General features: G+C 51.0%; 1 protein-coding gene across 4 annotated transcripts in view; it reads right to left on the bottom strand.

Annotated features, from left to right (window-relative positions):
- Positions 1 to 5,211: 5,211 nt before the first annotated feature.
- Positions 5,212 to 23,236, bottom strand: part of nfe2l1b (nfe2 like bZIP transcription factor 1b) — a 29,419-nt gene continuing 11,394 nt past the window's right edge. The window contains exons 2-5 of one of the 4 annotated variants that reach the window (XM_078424840.1): positions 19,285 to 19,497; positions 16,105 to 16,191; positions 12,944 to 13,120; positions 5,212 to 11,827 (exon numbers count right to left, since the gene is read on the bottom strand). In XM_078424840.1, the coding sequence (XP_078280966.1) occupies positions 10,490 to 11,827; positions 12,944 to 13,120; positions 16,105 to 16,191; positions 19,285 to 19,497 (1,815 nt within the window). In that variant the 3' untranslated portion in view covers positions 5,212 to 10,489. The remainder of the gene's footprint in view (positions 11,828 to 12,943; positions 13,121 to 16,104; positions 16,192 to 19,284; positions 19,498 to 23,236) is intronic. The other 3 variants (XM_078424841.1, XM_078424842.1, XM_078424843.1) reach the window with 3 other exon arrangements.

The following is a 23,236-nucleotide window of genomic DNA, read 5'->3' as shown; positions in this document are numbered from 1 at the left end:
TTGCTGTTCCAACCAGCCTGTGGGAGGCTTGGTGGCCAATACTAACCCCCCCTCCCCGATACTCCATCCTGCAGTAGTGCTTCCGTTGTAGTGAGTCTGCTTCTGGTGGGCCCACGCTGTCTGCCTGGTGACGAGGTGGCAGAAGCACAGACAGTGGGGCAGAGTTACAGACCCAGGCTGCTGACGGCCTTCATCTGCTGCTGGACCTAGTCTGTACCACAGCCACACTGCTCTCGTTCCCAACCTTCTCTAGGACTTGCTTCACTCATTCTCTGTAGTCAGTGGGCTTCGGCTTGTCGGTGCCTGGGCCTGAGTGGTGCTGATGTTTGGTGTTGACAGCAAAGAGGCATCGCTGTGTGACGCGGGCAGGCAAGGTGAGTGAGTCGTTGGTTTAAGGTATTTTTGGCTCAGTTGCAGTTTTGCCCCATGGCCCCCAGTCCCACGTGTCGCTCTTTGCCTCTAATATTTGCTACGCGTTCTGGTTAGGTTAGGGGATGGTTGTGAATGTACCGCGTCACGCTCCCCAAAGTCTCACCGCCTCCACCAGTGAGCTGGGAAACGCCAAGGCTGGACTCCAAACATCCCCCCCCCTCTTCCCCTGTAGATGGACAGAGCGTGGTACAGAGCAGGCCGAGAGAAGCGACACCAGAACAGGTACAGAGGCGGATATACGCGCACACACACACACTGTGCTGGCTGCTGCCCTCAGCGACAGCAGCCTCTCATTCCGTCCCAGGTATACTTGCCAATTTCCTCACTCCCAAATACGGGACAAATGGCGTCACTGCCCCGCGTGACCTCACCCAGCCAGCGGCCACGTGCTCCCGGCCTGGGCAACTGCCATTGGTGGAGCGGGAGCACGTAGCCGCTGGCTGGGTGAGGTCACGTGGGGCGGTGATGTCACCCTTTGTTCCGTATTTGGGACTGAGGAAGCTGGCAACCCTACTAATACGGGACAAGGGCGGTCCCGTACGGAACAAACCAATTTAGCCTAAAATACGGGATGTCCCGGCTAATACGGGACAGTTGGCAACCCCAGTCCCAGGGCACGGTTGCATCGATCATCAACGGCAAAACCACCGCCTCGCCCTCTTTAGTGCAATTGTCAGCCTGCCTGGGAGGGGTGCAGACAGGAGTTTGAAGACACCACACACAGCATGGGATTATTGGTGTGTCTCTCTGCCTGCCGCACTCTAGCCACACCCACACCCCCACCCCAGGGTAGCTAATGCCAGCGTCAGCAGACAATGACAACAGGGCATTCTGTTCCCCGTGGAAGCTGGAGAAACCTGCCTTGCCCATTGCAGCTCAGCCAAGCCAGTAACAGAGTCCCAGGTCAAGCTAAAGGGAGTGCCCCTCTGCTCTGCACAGGTTGTTGTTGTCTGAGCGGGAGCCACGCCAGAGGGGGGGGGGGGGGGGGCACGAGTAGTTTTTGTATTTTACTTTTTCACGGGAGGAGAGTGGGGGCACGAGTGGGTGCAGCATCTGATATCATCCATGTACTGTCGGCATGGACCAGGGGGAGATCGTCCACATGCCTGTCTCAGCCATCCACTGTTCACACACAGCTGAAGTATTGATATTGCCAGTGTTCACGTGTTCTTGGAGTACGACTAATTATGTGTTCATTAGTACTTTATGAACGGGAGGGGGGGGGGGGGATATGTTTGTGTCTGAGGTATTTGTGGACAAAAACAGAGCATGGAAACTAAAGTATTAGTGTCACTTTCCTAGTTTTCATACATTGCAGCTCTTCTGTCTGACTCACATTTAATCATCAAGTGTAGTCTTTTAGAGGGGAGAACTGATTTTAGCTGGTTTTAAAGGATCTGTTTTTGTAGAATTCCTATTGAGTATTGTGATACTGCTCCTACACCCTGTGTGTTACTAAACAGGCGAGCAAATATTATTGTGTAATAAAACCCAAAAAACTACAGCTCTGAATATGTTCCACTGTTTGCAATGATCATACTGGGTCTGTGTGTTCACCTCATCCTTCCATTCCCGGGTTATCAGTCACTGGCTGCTCAGAGTCTTGTGCTCCGGGCCAGAGTCAGAGGGATTAGCTCTGCCTCTTTTACTCTACACTGCCCAATAAGTAGAACATGAAGAGTGGAGGAAGTGACTGCAGGCACTGCTTTACACCAAAGATAGACACAAAATGCCACAGCAACTCAGCGGGACAGGCAGCATCTCTGGACAAAAGGAACAGATGATGTTTCAGGTTGAGACCCTTCAGACCATAGAACAGCACATGAACAGGCCCTTCAGCCCACAATATCTGTGCCGAACATGATGTTAAGTTAAGCTGATCTGGTCTGCCTCCACGTGATCCATATCCCTGTATACCCATGTGCCTATCTGACATCCCCCAATGCTCCTGTCGTATCCGCGCCCTCCCCCCACGTATCTCCTTTAAACTTTGCCCCTCTTACCTTATACCATGTAGCTTTTGACATTTTCACCCTGGGAAAAAGGTTCTGACTGTCTACCCTAACCCTCTCAATTTATATATACCTCTAAGGTAGACACAAAATGCTGGAGTAACTCAGCAGGTCAGGCAGCATCTCGGGAGAGAAGGAATGGGTGATGTTTCGGGTCGAGACCCTTCTTCAGACTTCTACCAGGTCTCTCAACCTCCAGTGATTGAGATAAAACAATCCAGGTTTGTCCAATCTCTGCTTGTAGCTGGTCTCCAATGTCCAGCGTCACCTGTTGCTTCAGTTCTGCAGTCTTCAGCTTCATTACCTCTTCATGCAGGGAGATGGGATGCAGGAGAAAGAATCCGGGCAAAGGAGCCAAGGCTGATTCTGGGCTTCGATGAGGGTTTAAAAAGCAGACAAGGGCCCCCCCTGCTGGTTCTGGCTGTTAATTCAATGCCAAAAAAAGACAAAGTACTGGAGTGCCTCAGCGGGTCAGGCAGCATCTGTGGAGAACATGGATAGGTGACGTTTCACAGTGTTGGAGTAACTCAGCGGGTCAGGCAGCGTCTGTGGAGAACATGGATAGGTGACACAAGTCGGCCGGGTTAGTCCTGCCCTCCTCTCTTCCAGCCCACCACAATCAGTCTGAGGAAGGGTCCCGACCCGAGACATCACCTCTCCATGTTCTCCACAGATGCTGCCTGACCCGCTGAGTTACTCCAGCACTCTGTGGAACATCACCTATTCCCATTTCTTTGTCTCTCTATATCAGTCTATATCTCTCATTTCCCTTTCCCCAGAATCTTTGTCTGAAGAACGGTGTCGGCCTGATACATCACCTATTCCTTTTGTCCAGAGATGCTGCCTGGCCCATTGTTACTCCAGCATTTTGTGTCTACGTGCACGACCTGGTCAGAGTGCCAGTGAGATTGTGATGCCTTGGTGATATGTAAACTGCAGGAGAGTATCATTGCTACAAATAGAGCAAACTAGTAAACCGTCTGCATAGAGTGGCTTTCAGTGTCCCACGACACTTGACAATCAATAAATTGCTTTTAAATGCCAGCCCTGCTGTAAAGCTGGAAGCCGGGCAGCCAAAGTGCAGACTGCAGCTCCCACAAGCAATGCGGTCATGTCCAGTTAATATGCTCGTGATCTTGATGGGGGAATAAATATCAATCTAGGATCCAAATATTCATGGGATCATTTAACATGAAGCTACCGGTGGGATGGGGAGTTGCAGACAGACAGACACTTAATTCTTCACCAGTGCCCAGAGGAGAGCTCTAGACCTTTGATGTGCAGGAAGGGACTGCAGATGCTGGCTGATTACTGAAGACAGACACAAAATGCTGGAGCGACTCAGCGGGTCAGGCAGCATCTCTGGAGAACATGGATAGGTGACGTTTCACACAGTGCTGGAGCGACTCAGCGGGTCAGGCAGCATCTCTGAGGAAAAGGAATAGGTGACGATTCGGGTCGGGACCCATCTTCAGATTCTGGACCTTTGCTGTTTGTGGGCAGGAGGGATAACGGACAAGTTAGCACATGATGAGAAGCAGCAGTGATGTTGATTGAGCTGGCTAGTCTTCATCCAGAGAAGCAAATGGGCACGGGAAAGGCAGATGCAATTTAATCCTGAAAAAACCCAAGGCATTCTGGAAGAAAGAACACAGGATGGAGCAGCGGTAGAGTTGCTGCCTTACAGCAAATGCAGCGCCGGAGACCCGGGTTCCATCCTGACTACGGGCACTGTCTGTACGGAGTTTGTACGTTCTCCCCATCACCTGCGTGGGTTTTCTCCGAGATTTTCAGTTTCCTCCCACACTCCAAAGATGTACAGGTATGTAAGATAATTAGCTTGGTAAATGTAAAAATTGTCCCAATGGGTATAGGATTGTGCGGGGATCGCTGGTCGGCGCGGACCCGGTGGGCCGAAGAGCCTGTTTCCGTGCTGTGTCTCTAAACTGAGGATAAAATGATGGCACCCAGAATATTGATGAAGTAACAACTTGGTTTACAAGTGGAGCAGCTGGTAGAGTCATTGCCTCCCAGTACCAGAGACGTGGGTTGAATCCTGACCTCAGGTGCTGTGTGTGTGGAGTTTGCACGATATCCCTGTGTCAGTATGGGATGTTCTGGTTTCCTCCCCCATCCAAGGCTTGCAGGGTTGCAAGTTGATTGGGTTGTAAATCACGCCTGGTGTGCAGGGAGTGGATGAGAAGGTGTCATCACTGAACCAGTGTGAACGGCTGATGGACACAAAAAGCTGCTGTAACTCAGCCAGCCAGCCGCTCAGGCCAGGCAGCATCTCTGGAGACAAGCAATGGGTGGCATTTCGGGTCGAGACCCCTCTTCAGACTGAAGGTCACAGTAAAGGGGAACGGGAGATATGGACGATGATGTAGAGAGATATAAAACAATGAATGAAAGATATGCCAAAAAGTGCAGATGACAAAAGGAACAGGCCACTGTTGGCTGTTTGGTGGTTGGGAATGGCTAATGGATAGTCAGCATGGAGCCAATGAGCTGGTCTGATCTCAAGAAGGGTCTCGACCCGAAACGTCACCCATTCCTTCTCTCCAGAGATGCTGCCCGTCCCGCTGAGTTACTCCAGGTTTTTGTGTCTAACTCTGACCTTGAGAGAAGTGGCTTGGAAGCTCCCAGCTGCTGCAAGTGTTCATCTTCCCCCACCCACTCACCTTTACTGCCACCCGCCTCAACGTTTGTACCAAATAAAAAAGCATAAATACATGTGAAAAAATAACTAATTTATTGAATTTCCCCCCTGAAACAATCCTGGTTTGCTGCTAGTACCCATGGGAAAGAATAATATACAACAGAATTAAAAGATTCCCTGAAAAAAAAATCAAGACATTTGTTACAGGCAACATCGTAATGTGAACAAATCTGACAGAAAACTAACATTTAAATAGAGAGTGAGAGACTCCATCATTCATAACTTACATAAATAAGTACAAAACCAAAATACAACAGGAGGGTTATTGGTTATTCTGCAAAGGCTTCAGTGATAAGTTCATACGCAGGTGAAGGCTCCATCTCTCCCCACACCCACCGTTCAAGCAGAGGTCACCGAGCAATCTCAGACCAGGTGCCAGGGTCAGCTACAACCATGATTTCAGGACATACAAACCCCCTCCCCCCCCCCCCGTCCTTCAGCCACCGACAAGCTGGGGGCAATGGCAGTGCAGAGGTTGGGTCTGTACAGGTAGAAAACACCCAGGTGAGCACACCTGTACATCGGCAGTTCCACGCCGTCACAGAGCCCAACAAGCTGCACATTTAACCTTGATTATCTTCCACTTTTACACTAATATACATGGAGAAAGGGCGGGAACTCTGCTACCGCTATAGGGCGAAACTAAATCCATCCAGGTTCAGGAACAGTGCCAGTGGCAGCTCGCTAAACAGTGCCAAGTGTGGACTTGGGTCAGGATCTCTGGATCAGGACCGCCCCCTCCTGCTGTTCCCCCCCCTCCCCTGCCCGTTTGGGGCAATTGCCCAGTTTGGCTGGGCAACTGACCTGCTCCCTTGCAGAGAGAGAGAGAGAGAGAGAGAGAAGTAGCTAACTCCCTGCCAACTGTGTGGCCCTGAAACTGAAGAGCAAGTGGCCAGACCCAGAGACCAGCGGGACTGGGAGATTCAGGCAGAGAACGCACCGACCCCAACTTGTTAGATCTGAGCGAATGGGTTTCTCAACTTGTCAATTAGCAAAGGTGCTTCAAAGGGAAGGTGGCTAGGTGTGATGTAGGAGGACGTACAGACATGGAAACAGAGGCTGCTACTGTGCCGGGCAAACACTCCCACTTGCTGGCTGGGGTGAGTAGTTTTGATGCTGCAAGTCCAGGTGTACCCGGTCGGTATGTTGCCCTTGCCGTTTGCTCCAGCCAGCTTCACGGCAGCTGATTAACAAGCAGGCAGGTCTCCAGTGCGGGCCTGATGCAAGGCACTGGGGGGCAGGGTCCGCCCTCACTCCTCTCCCCTTCCCCAACGGCCCACGTCAAAGACCACATCGAGGGAAATGAGGACTCTGCGCATTGTATGTGGTAAAACTGCCCTGGAGGGAGGGAGGGAATAATGCAAGTGTGTGACGTTGTAAATATGAAGGTCACTGGCGGTGCGGATTGTTGAACCTGGGAGCACTCACTCACTTACCCACCCACCCTGCAGCACCGTCACGCACACAAAAACAACGCGTCTCACTGCACTAGTGGCAATAAAGCATCAGCGTCAGGTACACTGGGGCCACACTGCAGCCTCTGGGCCAGGTCACTGCAGCCTCTGGGCCAGGTCACTGCAGCCTCTGGGCCAGGTCACTGCAGCCTCTGGGCCAGGTCACTGCAGCCTCTGGGCCAGGTCACTGGAGGCTCTGGGCCAGGTCACTGCAGCCTCTGGGCCAGGTCACTGCAGCCTCTGGGCCAGGTCACTGCAGGCTCTGGGCCAGGTCACTGCAGCCTCTGGGCCAGGTCACTGCAGCCTCTGGGCCAGGTCACTGCAGCCTCTGGGCCAGGTCACTGCAGCCTCTGGGCCAGGTCACTGGAGGCTCTGGGCCAGGTCACTGCAGCCTCTGGACCAGGTCACTGCAGCCTCTGGGCCAGGTCACTGCAGCCTCTGGGCCAGGTCACTGCAGCCTCTGGGCCAGGTCACAGCCCAGGACAAACAGCCGGGGGTTCCATGTCCCTGCCACACACACACACACACATAGACGCGCGCAGACACGCACAGACATGCCCACACACACACAGACACGCACACACACACACAGAGGGGGAGCACACAGACATGCCCACAGACACACACATACACACACGCACAGACACGCACACACAGAGGGGGAGCACACAGACATGCCCACAGACGCACACACACAGACACGCACACACAGACAGACACGCACACACAGAGGGGGAGCACACAGACATGCCCACAGACGCACACACACAGACACGCACACACACAGACACGCACACACACAGACATGGACAAGGGATAAGCTGCACAATCCAAAATAAACACCACACAAACAATCGGACGATGTTAGTCGATGTTAGTTATGAACTTCAACTATTGACTTTTCTTTATGCTGACAAGTTAAGGGAGGAGCCAGGCGCCTTGCAGGAAATAAAAAGTGAGAGGAAGGGGGAGGGGGAGGGACCCAGCAGCACCTTCACACCCACGACTGACCAGCCACCAACGAGATAGGAAGCAGGAAGGGGGCCATGCTTCAGAGTGGTGCCAGCACATGGTTGCGGTCTGGGCAAGTGGGGGGGGGGGGGGGGGGGGTAGATTCAGGCATCCTGAGCACCAGGGGTGGGCGCTGTCAGAGTGGCTACAGTGGCCGTTGTAGCAGCCAAGCATGCCATGCGGGAGCGAGGAGGCCAGACGATACATGTCCACTCCTTGTGGGTGCAGCAGTCAATGCAGGGGGCTGCAGCCAGCGTCGAGGTGATCGCTGATGGACTTCACCCCAGGAACTCAACACCATCCAACCACGGGGGCGGTCCCACCCCCTCCCCTGACATCAGTCTGAAGAAGGGTCTCGACCCATTCCCTCTCTCCCGAGATGCTGCCTGACCCGCTGAGTTACTCCAGCATTTTGTGTCTACCTTCCATTCAACCAGCATCTGCAGTTCTTTTTCCTAGCTACTAATCATCACTGCACCAACTAACTCCCAACCAAAATAAAACTAAACCGAGAGATGACAGGAGGCAACACTCCAGAGCCTGAAGCCCACTCATGTCTTCCCTACTCCCTGCATTGCCACGTCATCACCCCGAGCTAAGCACCTCAATACCCCACACCATGAGTTCCACTTGGACAGCCACTGATTGAACGGCATTTGGCTCCCATGGCTTTCTGATAAGCCTGGAAGCTGTCTATTTGTCGTCTTCCCTCTTCCGACACCCTCTTCCGACACGCACCAACCCATTTATTTTCTTCCATTAAAACTGGTTCATTACAAATGGGGTTACTAATTAGACAGCACTAGGCTTCAGTAAATTAAGGGAATGGCCGCACATTCACTACCATCAATATTTGTTTGCAAAATCTGTGTCAAACATTGAAATGAATTATCCCATGGCTTCACAAGAGGTCAGCTTGTGATCGCCTTCCCCACTCATGGCCCAAAAGACAGCAAGATGTGAACAGGGGTGAGTGGGCTCAGTGTGGGTCAGAGGCCCTGCCTCCATACTGCATCTTCCAATCAACAAGGCTTACAGTCCCTCATCGTGAATCGCAGGAGGGGCGGAACCCAGACAGATCAAGTGCCAGAGTGCTGGAGTAACTCAGCGGGTCAGGCAGCATCTGTGGAGAACATGGATAGGTGACGTTTCACAGAGTGCTGGAGTAACTCAGCGGGTCAGGCAGCATCTCTGGAGAACATGGATAGGTGATATTTCGGGTCTGGATCCTTCTTCCAAATGACTGTAGTTTGGGGGGGGGGGGGGGAGAGAAAGAAAGCTGGAAGGGTCCAGACCTCAAACATCACCTATCCATGTTCTCCATGGATGCTGCTTGACTCGCTGAGTTACTCCAGCACTTTGTGTCTTTCTTTTCGTAAGCCTGCACATGCAGTTCCTTGTGTCCCCACTTGTAGATCCCCTGATCGTAGCTGAACTCTTCAGGGATAAAAGGGACGGCCTGTCCACAGTTAACGCAACAATTGGATTGCAGTGACACGCCACTGGTTCACTGAATAACCAAGTACACACTAAATGCTGGAGTAACACAGCGGGTCAGGCAGCATCTCGGGAGAGAAGGAATGGGTGATGTTTCGGGACAAAATCCCGTCCCCTCCCATAACATCAGTCTGAAGGGTCTCGACCCAAAACGTCACCCATTCCTTCTCTCCCGAGATGCTGCCTGACCCGCTGAGTTACTCCAGCATTTTGGGTCTACCTTCGATTTATACCAGCATCTGCAGTATTTTTCCTACACAATCCCCGCTCATTAAATTAAACCACTATATTACAACAAAAACTAAACTGCACGATTTGACTGCTGTGCCTAATAAATACCATCGCAACAAGGGCATTCAGGTGACCATCCCTCACACCACATGCAGGGTTTACCACCACCACTGCAATCCACAGATCTGGTCAGAGATCACCACCTGAAACATGAACCGGTTCTCTCCCTCCACACTCGCTCCCTGACCTGAACATTCCCAGCAGTATCTACCTCTATTCCCAGCAGGCCCGAGACAGGCAGGTGAGAGAATCTCACATAGCCCAGTACCTGCCAGTGGACGTTAAATTAACCACAACTTGCCAACCTTCTCAGCTGTCTCCCATCAGTAATTCTCACCCCAAATCTCAAACATATGCAGCCATTTTATTTGGTAGTTGTACCTAAATAGGAATAAATGCCCTTCTTAATTCTTTAAGGGAAATATTCAGGCAGCGTCGCACACAGCTTATAGATTGTGTGTGTACTGGGCAGAGCAGTGAGAACTTACTGTCTTGCATCGTTTAGATTCAATGATATTGTTGAGTAATAAGGGAGTGTGGATCAGACAGACCACGCTGTTGGCCATGACCACAATCGCCCGCCCTCCAAACCACCACCACCTCTACACGCACGCACGTACACACGCACTCATATATACACGCACTCACGCACGCATATAAACGCACGCACTCATATATACACGCACTCACGCACATACACGCACGCATACTCACACGCACGCACACACCTGTGTGCGCACACTCACGTGCATGTACACACACTCACGCGCGCGCACACACACTCTTCACCCGAGGAACACAACAGGCATGTGGACATTTGTTGATTTTCCAGCTGTGGCCAAATGCAAACTACCAGCTCTCAATGTCTAAAGCTCTTGTCACCGACCCTTGGCGGGATATTTCTCCATCTTAACTGACCTGCAGCTGCCAGATTTGCAAGATATTTTCCAAAACAAGAAGGTGCAATTGTCAGTCATGTGTGTGTGTGTTTTCACACAGCTAGTGGTGCTGCTTTTCACGTGGGTGCTCCCCAAGGTCAGTGCAAGGCCGGCCTGTGGGTTGGGCAGCAGGGCTCACTTCTTCTTGCTGCCCTTTTTCTTGTCGGGCTTGCCCTGCTGGGCGATGAGTGTGTGAGGCATGACCAGCATGCTGCCGTTGTTGGCGTATTGCAGGGTGTACTGGCTGGGGCAGTAGGGCCTGCCTTCCTCATCCCTCAGGCGGCCAAACACCTCCTGGTAAAGCCCCTGCAGTTTCTGTTTCATCTGCCGCAGGGACTTGACAAAGTCCACCTTCTCCTTCAGCAGCCGGGCCTTCTGCCTCTTCAGCTGCTCCACGTCCTGGTCCAGGTTGAGGATGGTGTCCAGCTTGCGCTTGCGGCAGTTCTGGGCGGCCAGCTTGTTCTTGCCCCTGCGGCGGATGTCACGGATCAAGGTGAGCTGTGTCTCCGTCAGGTGGTACTTGTTCAGCAGCTCGTTGAACTCGTCCACAGGCAGGTTGATGATCTTGTCGTTGGAGAAGGGGATCTTCAGTGCCCTGGCTCGTCGCTCGTCCCGGCCCACCTGCAGGTCGATGTGGCTGCAGTGGGTCTCCTTGAAGCCCGCCTTCTGCCCGGGGGGGGAGTGGGGGCCGGAGACGGAGGCTCCAGTGGGCAGGTTGTACGTGTGGTTGTGGTTGATCTGATTCAGGTAGGGCAGAGAGTGGAAGGAGCTGGGGTTCTGGTAACTCATGCGGCAGAACTTGCTGAACTGCGGCTGGTAGCCTCCCACTGCACCCTCGCCCTCGCCCTCTTCCGAATCCTCCTCCGAGTTGGAGCTGTAGCCCACCGCCCCCTCCTCAGACAGCGACAGGGAGGAGGAGGAGGAGGTGGAGGGGGAAGAGGAGGACGAGGACTCTGAGCTGCTGGGGGACACGGGACTCTGGCTGGAGTCCAGCGACAGGCCCGAGTCAGACTCGAGCTCCTGTTCTATCTGGGAGGTCTCCATTGGGCCGAAGCCCTCCTCCATTGCCAGGTCCAACAGGCTGATCTCATCCAACATGGCGGCGTCCAGCAGCCCTGACAGTGGGTCTGCCAGGGCCGGCCCACACGTCTCGTTGCTGGTCCCGTTGATGCGCTGAGGGAAGAGGAGCCCAGTGAAGTTGGTGGAGCTGAAGGTGGAGCCGAAGTCGGTGGAGTTGGTGGAGGCCAGAGGCTGCAGGCTGGGGCTGGGGCTGCTGCCCACCGCCACGTTGTCCAGGTTGGCGTTGAAGAAGGGAGGGAAATCCTGGCCACACGGAGGCAAGGTGGCATCATGGAGGCTGACATCCTGGTTGATGGCGGTGGTGGGCGTCTGGCTGTGGCTGACGGGCAGCTCAGCATTGCCACTGCCTGTGTCCTCACTGAACGAGCCCGTGCTCTCCCCCACGTCCATGTCCTGTGCACGGGGCAGAAACACAGTATTAAAAATATCACCTACAAACAAACAAACCCACACACAGCGCATACGTTCATGTGATAGGAGCAGTATTAGGCCATTCGGCCCATCAAGTCTGCCCCGCCATTCAATCATGGCAGATCTATCTCTCCCTCCTAACCCCATTCTCCTGCCTTCTCCCCATACCCCCTGACTCCCGCACTAATCCAGAATCTGTCTATCTCTGCTTTAAAAATATCCAATGACTTGTGGCCTCCACAGCCGTCTGTGCCAATGAATTCCACAGATTCATCATCCTCTGACTAAAGAAATTCCTCCTCATCTTCCTAAAGCAACGTCCTTTAATTCTCAGGCTGTGACCTCTGGTCCTGACCATGAGTGCTGTCTGTGGGTAACTGGGCAGCTGCTTATGGGAACCCAGGAACAGGTGCAGAGCATGGAGCCTGGGCTGGCAGTCCCGCCCAGTCAGGTCTGGCAAAGCTCACTGCACTGGAGCCCAACGGGAAGGCCCAACGCGTGCTCACAGCAGCGGCGCAGGCTCACAGCAGCGGCACGTGCTCACAGCAGCAGCGCATGCTGTAGCCTGGGTGAACAGGGATGGAGGGAGCGCTCTGCTCTCCCCATGGCCCTGCAAGACTCGGCTTTGAGGGTGATGCAGGTTTGGGCAGAGTACACTCCTCCTGCCCAACTCCAAACCCACACAAACACATTTGTGGACAAAGTCCCGCCCCCTCCCCTGACATCCGTCTGAAGAAGGGTCATGACCCGAAACATCACCCATTCCTTCTCCCCCGAGATGCTGCCTGACCCGCTGAGTTACTCCAGCATTTTGTGTCTACCTTCGATTTAGACCGTCATCGGCAGTTTTTTTTCCCTGCAGAGTATTGCAGGTGAGCTGTGTGCTTGTGGATTAATACACGCATTACTGGCAACCTCACTCAGTGATATGAGGCACAGTTTATATCTGCAAGGTTACGGCAGGCAGACCTGGCACGCACGACTTACGCCCGTCACCGGTTTGCAGCAGATGGAGCGTTAAGTTAACAACAACCGAGCAAAGCCTGGACAGCAAACGTAGACACAAAGCAAAGAGAACAAAGGTTGCAAGGTGCCCACCTGGAAGTCCATGAGGGACAGGAGGTCTTGCCACTGCTGCTCTAGGTCTAAAGGAGTGTCCGGCCTGAGGAGGGGTGGGTGGAGGGTGGTCTGTGAGGTTGCCGGCAGGCTGTCACTGGTGCTGGGCAGAGCACTGTCTAAAGCCTCATTCAGCTCTGAAGACACGGCTGCTGGAAACTGATAACAGAAGACAGGGCATTCAGTCTCGTGCGGCCCTCCATCAATGTATCACGGCAGCTTCCTGCGCACTAGGTGCCCGCAGACTGTGCCCAACACCAGGAGGCATCACGTACACACAGCATTCAACGCACCGGCACAAACTGTTGCCCAGCACGTCACGCCACGCAGAGGGCCAGTGCCGGCCGCTTTACCGTGCCGCAGTAGAGAGACAACAGGGCCCTCTCTCTCTCAGCGCCACTCGATGGTTGGTGCCCGAGTGGTGTGCAGCTAGCAGATGTAGCGTCCTGATACCCAGAGAATGGGAACCACACATCCTACAAAACATTCCAGCTGGACAGCATGGCTAATGTGGAGACACTCGGCATGGAGGGATTAGATAGGTAACATTTCACCTGTCGGCTCGGTGGCACAGCGGTCGAGTTGTGCCCGGGTTCGATCCTGACTACAGATGCTGTCTGCACGGAGTTTGTACCTTCTCCCTGTCACCTGCGTGGGTTTTATCCAGGTGCTCACACTCAAAAACATCAGGTTTGTAGGTTAATTGGCTTCGGTAAAAATTGTAAATCCCTAGCGTGTGTAGGATAGTGTTTGCATACAGGGCTCGCTGGTCAGTGCAGACTTGGTGGGCCGAAGGGACAGTTTCTGCCCTGTTTCTCTAAACCAAACATTTTGGATAGGAGTCCGTCTTCATTCTGGGTACCGACCCACAAAGTGTCCTGCCCACTCCCTCCACAGACGCTGCCTGACCTGGTGGGTTCCTCCAGCTGTTCGATCTGCTCAAGGTTCCGGCATTTACAGTTCCTTGTGTCTGCACGGGTAATCTGCAGGCTTCAGTGAATCGCTGGGAACGTCCCCATTAGTGTGGTGGATCGGAATACCACCCCAACTAATCCATTAATGGTCCCCTCATCTCACTCTCAACACTCCCAAGCTTCCTGCCCTCATTCTTCCCGCTGGCAATGGGTTGGCAGTGCCCGGCGGGCAGCCTGCGCCAGTCTTCCATGAGCTTCCCCTCTCCCAAACAGAACCTGAACTTGAGACACAAGGTACTGCAGACGCTGCAATCCTGAGCACAACACAGAGTGGTGGAGAAACTCAGCGAGTCAGGCTGCATTTGTGGAGGGGATGGACAGACGACATGTCTGAAGGGTCCCAACCCGACACTGCCTGTCCATTGCCTCCACAGATACTGTCTGAGCCGCTGATTTCCTCCAGCACTGGGTTTTGAACCTGAACATGGATGCCTTCACTCACGGCGTGGCTCACCTGCATCCAGACCTGCCATTCACACGAGGCTTACAATGACTGACTGCTTGACCACAAGGATCAGATTCAACACAAGCCGCTACCTTCAAACTAGCGTGGCCAACCGTCCCGTATCAGCCGGGACTTCCCGTTTTGTGGGCTAAATTAGTTTGTCCCGTACAAACCAAATTAGTTTGTTCCTTGTCCCGTATTAGATGGGTTGCCAACTTCCTCACTCCCAAATAAGGGACAAAGGGCGACGTCACCGCCCCACGTGACCTCACCCAGCCAGCGGCCACGTGCTCCCACTCCACCAATTTCATGTCTATCTTCAATTTAAACCAGCATCTGCAGTTCCTTCCTACACATTTTAACTACGTACAAACTCCGTACAGACAGCACCCTCCGTCAGAATCGACCCCGGGTCTCTGGCGCTGCGGGGCAACAACTCCAACAGCCTCTTGCTGTCGTGCCGCTCCTAGTTTGCAGACTCCTTGCCCTGCAGGTTAAAACTCAGGTCCAGCAACCTGGTGGTATTTAACCAGTCAGTGCAAACTCGGTGATGTTCACAAGTTCTAGGAGTGGAATTAGGCCATTCGGCCCATTGAGTCCACCATGCCATTCAATCATGGCTGATCTCTGACACCTAGTCCAATTTTCCAGGCTTTTCCCCATAACCATTGACACTGGTTCTAATCAAGAACTTGACTATCTCTGCCTTAAAAATATCTACTGACTTGGCCTCCACAGCCCTCTGTGGCAATGGGTTCCACAGATTAACCACCCTCTGACTAAAGAAGTTCCTCCTCACCTCCTTTCTAAAAGAGCGCCCTTTGATTGTGAGGCTGTGACCTCTGGTCCTAGACTCTCCCACCAGTGGAAACATCCTCTCCACATCCACTCTATCTACGCCTATCATTATTCTGTAAGTTTCAAGGTTAGCGGACAGCATTTCCAATGTAAGGAAACATCAGCTCACAGTTCCCAGAACTGATGTGACCTGGGGGAGTGTCCACATTCACCCATTCCTTCTCTCCAGAGAAGCTGCCTGTCCCGCTGAGTTACTCCAGCATTTTGTGTCTACACTTATAGAGTGTTTAGTTTAGAGATACAGCACCGAAACAGGCCCTTCGGCCCACTGGGTCTGCGCCGACCAGCGATCCCCGCACACCAACGCTATCCTATACCCACTAGGGACAATTTTTACATTTACCAAGTCAATTAACCTACAAACCTGTACATAAACAATAGGTGCAGGAGTGGGCCATTCGGCCCTTCAAGCCAGCACCGCATCTTTGGAGTGTGGGAGGAAACCGAAGATCTCGGAGAAAACCCATGCAGATGACGGGGAGAAGGTGCAGACAGCACTCGTAGTCAGGATGGAACCCGGGGCTCCGGCGCTGCACTTGCTGTGAGGCAGCAACTCTACCGCTGCGCCACCGTGCCGCCCATGGAAATGATCATAGTGTGCGTGGGTTTGGCATCAGTGATATCCAGAGAGTGCGGGGCGAGAGTGGACATGCACCTCTGCACTGATCCTTACCAAATACCCCCATCAATGCCAGGCCCTCACGTTGGGAAGCACTACCTCCGCTGCAGTGAAGGGTAGGAGCCACTGCCCAGCAGCTGGCCACTTCCACACAACCTGGATGAGGGACCTCGCAGAGCTACTACAATGCCAGATCGCATCCTAGCGCGGGCAGCGAGCCTCGGGTCAACGTCGCCAGTGGTTTTACCTCGGAATCCTCAGCGAAGGGGAAGGTTTCCTCCAGGAGGCGGAGGCATTCCTCAAAGGAGGGCGTCTGGTCCAGCAGCTCCGGCCCCTGCAAAACACCAGCGGTCAGTGCGCCCCAAAGCTGCACAGTCACAACAACCCAGCAACATTCAACACGCACACAGCTACAGTCAGAGAGTGACACAGCGTGCAAACTAGCCCCTCTGCCCAACTCGCCCACACCCACCAACATGTCCCAGCTACCCAAGTCCCACTAGCCTGCGTTTGGTCCATATCCCTCCAAACCGGTCCTATCCATGTACCTGTCTAACTGTTTCTTAAACGTTGGGATTGCCCCAGCCTCAACTACCTCCTCCGGCAGCTTGTTCCATACACCCACCACCCTCCGTGTGAAAAAGTCACCCCTCGGATTCCTATTAAATCTTTTCCCCTTCACCTTGAACCTAAGTTTAGTTTAGTTTATTGTCACATGTACAATGAAAAGCTTTTGTTGCGTGCTAGCCAATCAGCGGAAATACAATAGATTATTACAATTGAGCCATCCACAGTGTGCACGATAAAAGGGAGTAACATGAATAATGTTTAGTGCAAGATAACGACAGTAAAGTCTAATCCGATAGTCCGAGGGTCACCAATGAGGTAGATCATAGTTCAGGACTACTCACTAGTTGTTGGTAGGATGGTTCAGTTGCCTGATAACAGCTGGGAAGAAACTGTTGCAAAGTCTGGAGGTGTGCATTTTCACATTTCTGTACCTCTTGCCCGATGAGAGAGGGGAGAAGAGGGAGTAGCTGGGGTGAGACTCGTCCTTGAGCAAAGTTTTTTTTTATGAACGATCAAACTAAAATAGATAGATTGTACCAGCACGAGAAAATAAGAGTAGGCCATTCAGCCCGTCAAGCCTGCTGTCAATCAGTATGATCATGGCTGATCTGCCCCAGATTCCATCTCTTCAACGCTGCATCACAATAACCTCGCAGTTCCCTGATCTTTTTTAAAAATGTATCTACTTCCACTTCAAATACCCTCAATAATCTCACCTCCACAACTCTCAGGGTAGAGAATTTCGGACTCATCGCCAACTGCTAGCAGTCCCTAAACAACTCAAGAAATGGATGATGACGTTTTAGGTCGAGACCCTTCTTCACATTGAACTTCAGACTTCAGTCTGAAGAAGGAAGGAGCTCGACCCGAAATGTCACCCATTCCTTCTCTCCCGAGATGCTGCCTGACCCGCTGAGTTACTCCAGCATTTTGTGTCTACCTACTAATTATGTCAAGCTTCCTCTTGTGTTGATACAACTTTTTACACAGCACTATCGCTATTCAATGTGGCATGTTTTGAAGCATAAACATGAGGGTGTGCTGCAGTTACAATGATTCATTCAACTTTGACGCTGTTACACAATAAAGAGTGTTAGAAGTTATTATAATCTTCCTTATTTCCCCTACCTGCCCTTGGCAAAAGGGCACACCTTCCCATTTGAATGAATCTGCTAGAGTGACTGTCCCAACTAGGGTTGCCAACTGTCCCGTATTAGCCGGGTCATCCCGGTATTTTGGGCTAAATTTGTTTCTACCGTACGGGACCGCCCTTGTCCCGTATTAGTAGGGTTGCCAACTTCCTCACTCCCAAATAAGGGACAACGGGTGGCGTCACTGCCCCTCGTGCCCTCACGCAGCCAGCAGCCACGTGCTCCCGCTCTACCAATGGCGGCCGCCCGGGCCGGGAGCACGTGGCCGCTGGCTGGGTGAGGTCACGTGGGGCGCGGGGCGGTCACCCTTTGTCCCGTGTTGGGGAGTGAGGAGGTTGGCCAACCTAGTCCCCACACACAAACCTTTCCAACACCTAAAGCTCAAATCTCCCCCAGAAGTTTCAGAACCACACCCTCATTCTAGGCTCGAACGAGGCCCATTTTCACATTTCCTTTTTTTTAAAATAAAATCGTCAAGCAGAAACTGAAGATTAATTTTCGGGACAGCTGTGTAACAACACAAAAGCAAGGCAAGGCCATCGAGCAAATAGCAAAGCCCCTTAGAGCTGGACTTTAACCCCACACATATGAGGCTCACATTACATTGTTGAACAAGCAATGACTTTTGTTTCAAACTGCTAACCCTGCAAAATACAAACACACCCCAGTTATAACCCTCCCCCTCCTCAGAACAAGGACATTTGTTACCAGAGAACACACAGTATTGTGTGGAGATAATAGTTTGTTCAGGACTGCTTACAAAGGAAAATTCATTAGAAAGGATACTTTCTCACTGAACATGTAGGAACATATCGCAGTTAGCTTCAACAGTGAGGATCCATTTGATGCAAGCGTTGTGGGTGGAGAGAAGCACAAGTACATGTAGTCATGTCGTGTAAAGACCCTGCTCCATCACATTCATTTGCCAGACTTCAGACAAATTCATGCAAATGCTCAAATACAATTTAAACAGAGGATGCTGGATAACCTCACAGCAGCCAGCACTTGCAGACAGAGAAGCAGAAACCATTTCAGCTCAAAGACACTTTGTCAGGGACACGGAGAGAAAAACAAGTTAGTTTTCTCAAAGCTGCACCTGTGCTGGGCTGGAGCCTGGCCATGGTCAGGAGTCTGGCTGGAGTCAGCAACACCAGGGGTTACGTTGTGACTGATGATATTTTATGCTCCCTTTAAACTCACCAGGTTCACTGGAAAATGTCACTACTTTATACAAAATGAATTCAAAGTGATTAGTTATTAATAAGACTAACAACCAATCTTTTGGAAAATCTTCCAATCCATAAGTGGTAGGAGCAGAATGAGGCCATTCGGCCCATTAAGTCTACTCCGCCATGGCTGATCTCTCTCCCCCTCTCAACCCCATTCTTCTGCTGTCCCGCCCCCTCCCCTGACATCAGTCTGAAGAAAGGTCTCGACCCAAAACGTCACCCATTCCTTCTCTCCCAAGATGGTGCCTGACCCGCTGAGTTACTCCAGCATTTTGTGTCCACCTTCGATTTAAACCAGCATCTGCAGTTTTTTTCCTACACAATAAAACACTTGATCCACTAGGGGCTATAATTAGATAGCTGCTTTAAAGAGCTGGCACAGAACACCCATTGTTGATGCTGTGTGGATTGTTGGACAAGCAGAGATGGGCATGCTATGGATGGGGTAAGCTAGAGGCCTGAGCTATAAACCCATACCTGAGCCAGAACGCTTTCGCCAGTCTCCCCATCCACTTGCACAGTGCCCTGCAGCAAACCACTCCTCCCGCTTCCACTGGTCTCTTCAGTCTTCTTTCTCTGATCTTCCTCCCCTTGCTCGTTCTCCTTCTGCCTGTAATTGCAGTCGAACACCTCTCTCCCAGCGCCCAGATCTATGTCCTGTCTCCACAGGATATCAATCAGATCAATGTCCTAGAACCAGAGAATTCCAATAACTCCATCTGCAGCCAATCATTACGTCAATAACATTTTCACCAGCAATTGTAGAACAAGCAGTGAACAGCAGAGCAGAGAGGGTGGGACCAAGCAGGCCGATGGCAGGGCCAAGGGAGCCAGTGTCTATCGTGGGCTAACACAGGAACAGGGAGGCCATTCAGACCAAGGCCATTCTGCTATTCCATTAGATACTGCCTGATCGACACCTTGATTCCATCTAAGCTCTGCAATCTTTCACGTAATTATCTGTGAAAATTAGTGATGATATCTCCAGCCTCAACAACCTTTTGGGCTTTGGACAAGTGAAGGAGGAGGAAGATAGGGAAGGGTGAGGGGGGGTAGTGGAGGACAGTTGGGACAAAGCCTTCTGGATTTCCCCTCCACTTTGTGAAGTGCTCCCCTTAAACCACCTGCACAGAGCGTCATAGAATGATAGTGTGGAAACAGGCCCTTCGGCCCAACAATGTCCCAGCTACATAGTCCCACTTGCCTGCCCTTGGTCCATAACCCTCCAAACCTGTCCTATCCATGTACCTGTCCAACTGTTTCTTAAACGATGGGATAGTCCCAGCCTCAACTACCTCCTCTGCCAGCTTGTTCCATACACCCACCACCCTTTGTGTGAAAAAGTTAACCCTAAGATTCCTATTAATTTTTTTCCCCTTCACCTTGAACCCATGTCCTCTGGTCCTCGATTCCCCTACTCTGGGCAAGAGACTCTGTGCATCTACCCGATCTATTCCTCTCATGATTTTGTACACCTATATAAGATCTCCCCTCATCCTCCTCCTATGACCTGGGTACAATTATTATATTTCCTGTTCTATCACCTCCGAACAAAGGAAACTGCCAATTGCCAAAGTTGACTCCTAAAACAGGATTTGTAGTCATGGTAAGATGCAAAGTGCATGGTAAAATACAAAGTAACTCAGCGGGTCAGGCAGCATCTCTGGAGAACATGGATTGGTGATGTTTCACAGAGAGCTGGAGTAACTCAGCGGTTCAGGCAGCACCTCTGGAGAACATGGATAGGTGACGTTTCAGAGTACTGGAGCAACTCAGCGGGTCAGGCAGCATCTCTGGAGAGCATGGATTGGTGACGTTTCAAGCAGGGCCTTCCATCAGATGGAAGGGTTCCAACCCAACCATCACCGATCCATGTCCTCCAGCGATACTGCCTGACCCGCTCAGTTACTCCAACACTGTGTCCTTTTTATCCTCTCTCCCAGGATTCAAGTATTTGTTTAATTGGTTGCTATTGTCTCGTTCCCCAAAACTAATTTTCCCCTTTCTAACTCAAAGGTTCTATACATGTCCGCACTAATCTTTTCTTCGTTTTACATGCTTGTGGAAAGTTTCCAGTCCAGTTTTATTTGACTTTGTTCAGCATCAATCTACTTTCTCTCACTTGAACTGCTGATTTTTTTTGTTTGCTAACTTCCAACTGCTCCCAGTCCACATGCAAGCTGCCTTTCCCACAACTCTACATGCCTCCTCTTTGGATCCAGTGTAATCCTTGATGACTTTTGTCTGCCATGGCTGGGTCACCATTTCTATTGTATATTTTGTTCCACAAAGGATTGCAAGGTTACTGCAATCCCTACATTTGTTCCCCAAATGTCTGCCAGCACCCATGACTGCACAACCCCCTCCCACCCTTCTCACCCCAACCCCACACTGCAGCACGATACAAATGGCCATTATTAAAGAATAAATAAACAGCTTGAAGGCAGTCAGTATTCAGTCATCTGACAGGCACATGGATTGTTTCAGATCCAATCACATGCTAGGTTGACAGATCGTACGTTTCATATAATTAGGATGCAGGGCATGGTTTTTACTAAGAGTTTATTTATAGGGTCAACAAATCCATAAAACCCAGGCTCTCATCCTGTAGCCCAGCAGGGATTAATGTAAACAAGCAACGCAATCCCCACTAATGTACTATCATCCATATGCAATTTGGTGTAAATGAAGGTGCAGATTGCAAGTGAAATATGCGTGGTAGAAGGTGCAAAGGGGTAGAAGGTAGAGAAACGCAAAGTTTCTTAACATTTGACAACTCCAGGAGAAATATTTGCATGAAGCACAGCTCTTGCGCAGAACCACGGGATATTTTGCGGTGTAAAAGGCAAAAGGACAATAGACAATAGGTGCAGGAGTAGGCCATTTGGCCCTTCGAGCCAGCACCACCATTCAATGTGATCATGGCTGATCATCCACAATCAGTACCCCATTCCTGCCCTCTCCCCCTGACTCCGCTATCATTAAGAGCTCTAATTAGCTCTCTCTTGAAAGCATCCAGAGAATTGGCCTCCACTGCCTTCTGAGGCAGTGAATTCCACAGATTTACAACTCTGAGCGAAAAAGTTTTTCCTCTTCTCCGTTCTAAATGGCCTATCCCGTATTCTTAAATTGTGGCCCCCGGTTCTAGACCAAGGAGACTGTCGCAATTGAGTATAATCAAAACCATCAACATGTATGCTGTTGTGAACAGCAATAGTGCAGATAAATTGTCCAAAAAGATGAAAAAAACAGATTTTGTAGGCGCCAGAAAATAACTCAATCTTATACTGGATCAATCACTGAAAGAACAGACAGTCAGTCACACAGCACGGAAACAGGCCGTTCGGCCCAACTCGTCCATGCCGACCATCTATGTTGGTCCTAATTGCCGACGTCTGGCTCATACCCCCTCTAAACCTTTCCTATCCATGTACCCGCCAAATGTCCTATCAATGTTGTGGTAGTGCCTTCCTCAACTACCTCCTCTGGCAGCTTGTTCCAAATACCCTTGGTGGAAAAGGTTGCCCCTCAGTTTCCTATTAAATCTTTCCCCTTTCACCCTAAATCCATGTCTTCTGGTTCTCGGTTCCCCTACTTTGGGTAAAAGACTCCTGATTTTATACACTCCCATAAGACCACCTCTCATCCTCATGCATTCCATTGGATAAAATCCTAGCCTACCCCAACCTCTCCTACTAGCTCAGGCCCTCGGGTCCCGGCCACATTGTCAGAAATCTTCTCTGCCCTCTTTCCAACTAAACAAAAATATCAAAAATCAAAATCACACTCACTGCAAGAAGAAAAAGATAAATTAATAAAAAGGAAATATTTGACAAATCTCAATTTAAAGGTTAAAGCCAGCAGGATACAGAGTAGTCACTGAATGCAAGACATTTGACTTTGAGACGACATGCTATAAGATGCCACACAAGGCTACAGTCCCACGCTGGGAGTTATGCGATTTAGTATATAGATTAACATGGAGTAAGGCCTGGTTAACAGACAAAACAGGAGGGATAAAATAGCCATTTACAGATAAGTTTTGTGCCATTAAGATCAGTACTTGGTCTAAACCATTTGCAAAATATTATTGAATTGGTTCATTATCAAAGCTAGCTAAAGATTAAAAAGCTAGATAGGAAAGGAACGTGTATGGGGCTGCATCTATTGTCTAAAATTAAAACTAAATGAAGAAATGTGAAATGATCCACAAAGTGAGATAAGAAAAGGAGAATATTTAAATGTTGCGTTTGGTGATATTGGATATGCTTTTAGTTTAGTTTAGTTCCAAAGATACAGCACGGAAACAGGCCCTTCGGCCCGGACTTTGTCCTGCCCCCTCCCCTAACATCAGTCTGAAGGGTCTCAACCCGAAACGCCACCCATTCCTTCTCTCCAGAGATGCTGCCTGACCCGCTGAGTTACTCCA

This window comes from Rhinoraja longicauda, chromosome 29 (genome assembly GCF_053455715.1).
Source record: "Rhinoraja longicauda isolate Sanriku21f chromosome 29, sRhiLon1.1, whole genome shotgun sequence".
Taxonomy (NCBI): Eukaryota; Metazoa; Chordata; class Chondrichthyes; order Rajiformes; family Arhynchobatidae; genus Rhinoraja; species Rhinoraja longicauda.
The sequence above is the reverse complement of the archived record's forward strand: the minus strand, read 5'-3'. Positions and strand labels throughout refer to the sequence as shown.